We start from the raw sequence: 2,825 nt of genomic DNA, 5'->3' as shown, positions 1-2,825 counted from the left end.
TATCATTGACCTCTGTGCCTCTCATCCTTAGCAAATAGTTTAGGCTCTGGTGGGTTGAATTTTTAGTTTTTAATTTTTATTCCTTTCAAAAATTTTAATAGATGTATAAATTTTGGCAGATGATGATAGAAAAGAAAATTACACAAGACATTAATTTTATTTTTTGCAAAAACTAATGTTATAGTTTAGCTTTGATCACTACTTCCAAGCATTCAATACAATTATTAAATCAAGCATTTCACATTTCACAAACATACCCTTAGCGTTGTACAGGCACTATTGAGCTCTAGAACTATAGGCTAATTCTTTAATCTTCATTCAAAGATGACAGCAATTGGGCTTTTAACACTATATAAGTCTGTCTTCCAAGTAAGATACCCTTGAGCAAAAGATCCAGTGGCATTTCCATTTCTGCTAAATGTCACCGAGTATGTTGCTTTCTGGTTCACTGCATTGAAATGTAGTGTATTAGGCGTTACTTCAACATTTAAACCTTGTGGGGCAGTAATCTCATGGATGAAAGATGAGCCTGGCTGTCCGACATTTGTTACTGTTCGTGTGTATTTCTTTGGATCAGATCCCAATTTGATAGAAAATGAAGGGTAATTCAGCTGAGCTTCAGGTATACTTGAATCATTTGAGCACTTTACTGTGCGCTGCACGATAAGTCCTATTTCTTTGTCTGAATAACCCAGGCCACAAAGGTAAGGAATGTAATCATCAGATTGGATATCATAAACTAACCCTGGATTATTTGCTTCCGATGGGTTCACATGACCTGCACCAATATCAAATACATTAGCAGGAACAAATTGCTGATCGAAAATGGGCTTGCCCCCAAGGTTTGATGAACGAGCAGTGGTCATGATGGCAGATTTTATGGCAGCAGGTGACCAATCAGGGTGGGCACTTTTGAGCAAAGCAGCAACACCACTAACATGAGGGCAAGACATTGAGGTGCCTGAGATCATATTGAATGTTGATTTTGTTTTGGACCTATCATCGACTGAAACTGGCCAAGCAGCTAAAATTCTGAAACCAGGGCCTATAACGTCTGGTTTCAAGATCCCAGGACTTACCCTGCTAGGACCCCTTGAGGAAAAGGAAACAACCTGAGGAGCATCGGGCAGACCAGTTACGGTTCCTTTAAACTTGATAGTAGCAACTGGTAATGCTGTGGAGTTTAAATAAGATTTGATGGCTAATCCATCCACGTAACCCACATGTGATGCAGGTAGAACATGAGCATCGGCTATAGTAACATAGCCATTGCGCTCATCATTCATTAGAATCATGGCAGCACCACCGCTATCCTTCACTTCTTGGCTTTTGTCAATTGCAGCTATCCCCCCTCCTATCTCACACAATACTATCTTCCCTTTGACATCAACATTGCTCAATGATCCTGGTGCACATAACGCAGATGATTCATTGCCATTGGCACCTGCATAAACAAGTGGCAAGAATTTTGAAGGGAAATCTTTGGGCTGGAAAAGGGATTGACCATTAAACGTTGAGTTATTTCCAAGCAACACTATTGCTCTTATCTCTCTATCTACAGTGCTTGCTCCTACTGTTGCAATCCACGGAGCCTCATTTGATAAAGACCTTTCTTGTGGACCCCAATTCCCAGCTGAGCAACTCACAAAAATCCCCTTTCGAAACGCCCCAAATGCACCTATTGCAATACCATCATCGTAGAAAGGAAGCGAAGGACCTCCAACAGAAAGTGAAATCACATCAACACCATCCTCAACTGCAGAATCCATTGCAGCCAATATGTCAGCCTCCCTGCAACCTGATTTCTCGCAAACCTTGTACACTGCCAAGTGGGCTAATGGTGCAATGCCATTCGCAGTGCCATTGGCTTGCCCATAAAAATTGGCCCCTTGCACAGGACTTCCCGCTGCTGTGCTAGCAGTATGAGTCCCATGCCCTACCACATCAAATGGAGGCTGACCAGCAGAACTGAAACTTCTTGCACCAATGAGCTTTTTATTGCATATCGTCCCATTGAATTCGCATTTCCCTTTCCATTTTACTGGTGGAGGAGGCATTCCATCGTCACTAAATGAAGGGTGATCAGGTGTTATTCCAGTGTCCAGAACTCCAATAATCAATCCCTTCCCATAATTGGAATAGTTCCAAAATCCTACATTCGGTTGCAGACCTAAGAAGCTGGGAGTACGAGTTGTGTGAAGAGACAACACCTTCTCTGGACGGGCTGAGACAAATCCTTTTTTCCTTTCCATGGATTTTGCTTCTTGTGCTGTTATTTTTGCAGCGAACCCAATAAACACATTGCGGTAGGAATATAGAATTTGGGATTGGTTTGAGTTTGAGGTGGAAGCTGGCAAAAATGACTGATACCATCGGTCTAAATGTTTAGGTTGCATGGATACTGCACCTTCTGGTTTCTCTACAAATACAATGTAAGTTTCTAAGTTTCCCTCCCCCGTGGTTGTCAAGGAGGAACTAATTCTGAAAGCAAAGCAAAGTTGAAATAGGACCACCATTTCTAGTAATAAATTGCACCTCTTATTCTCCATCTCCATGTTAGCACGATGAGAACTAGAAGATGATGGCACTAAGGTTCACTCTATAGTGTGACATATACCGGAAATGATTGGCCGGTTCTTGTAGAGATGAGTTCTTTAAATTTTGAAAAGAATTAGCTTGTACACATAATCTGTGTTGCTGAAAGGTTTGAATAGAACTTGGTACTTATCTCTGTTTTAGCAACAAACTAGGCAGACGATATAATCAATATATGATGAAGCCAGATTTACCACCGATATATTCGAATATCTGGCGGAATCTTGGGC

General features: G+C 41.3%; 1 protein-coding gene across 1 annotated transcript; it reads right to left on the bottom strand.

Annotated features, from left to right (window-relative positions):
• Positions 1 to 203: 203 nt before the first annotated feature.
• On the bottom strand, positions 204 to 2,565 carry LOC131174527 (subtilisin-like protease). The gene has a single exon (XM_058138144.1). It carries the CDS (start codon positions 2,553 to 2,555, stop codon positions 315 to 317), a length of 2,241 nt encoding a protein of 746 aa, XP_057994127.1. The 5' UTR covers positions 2,556 to 2,565; the 3' UTR covers positions 204 to 314.
• Between the last annotated feature and the right edge of the window lie 260 nt (positions 2,566 to 2,825).

The sequence above is a fragment of the Hevea brasiliensis genome, chromosome 16 (assembly GCF_030052815.1).
Source record: "Hevea brasiliensis isolate MT/VB/25A 57/8 chromosome 16, ASM3005281v1, whole genome shotgun sequence".
Taxonomy (NCBI): domain Eukaryota; kingdom Viridiplantae; phylum Streptophyta; class Magnoliopsida; order Malpighiales; family Euphorbiaceae; genus Hevea; species Hevea brasiliensis.
Note: the sequence above shows the minus strand (reverse complement) of the source record. Positions and strands in the feature narration are given on the sequence as shown.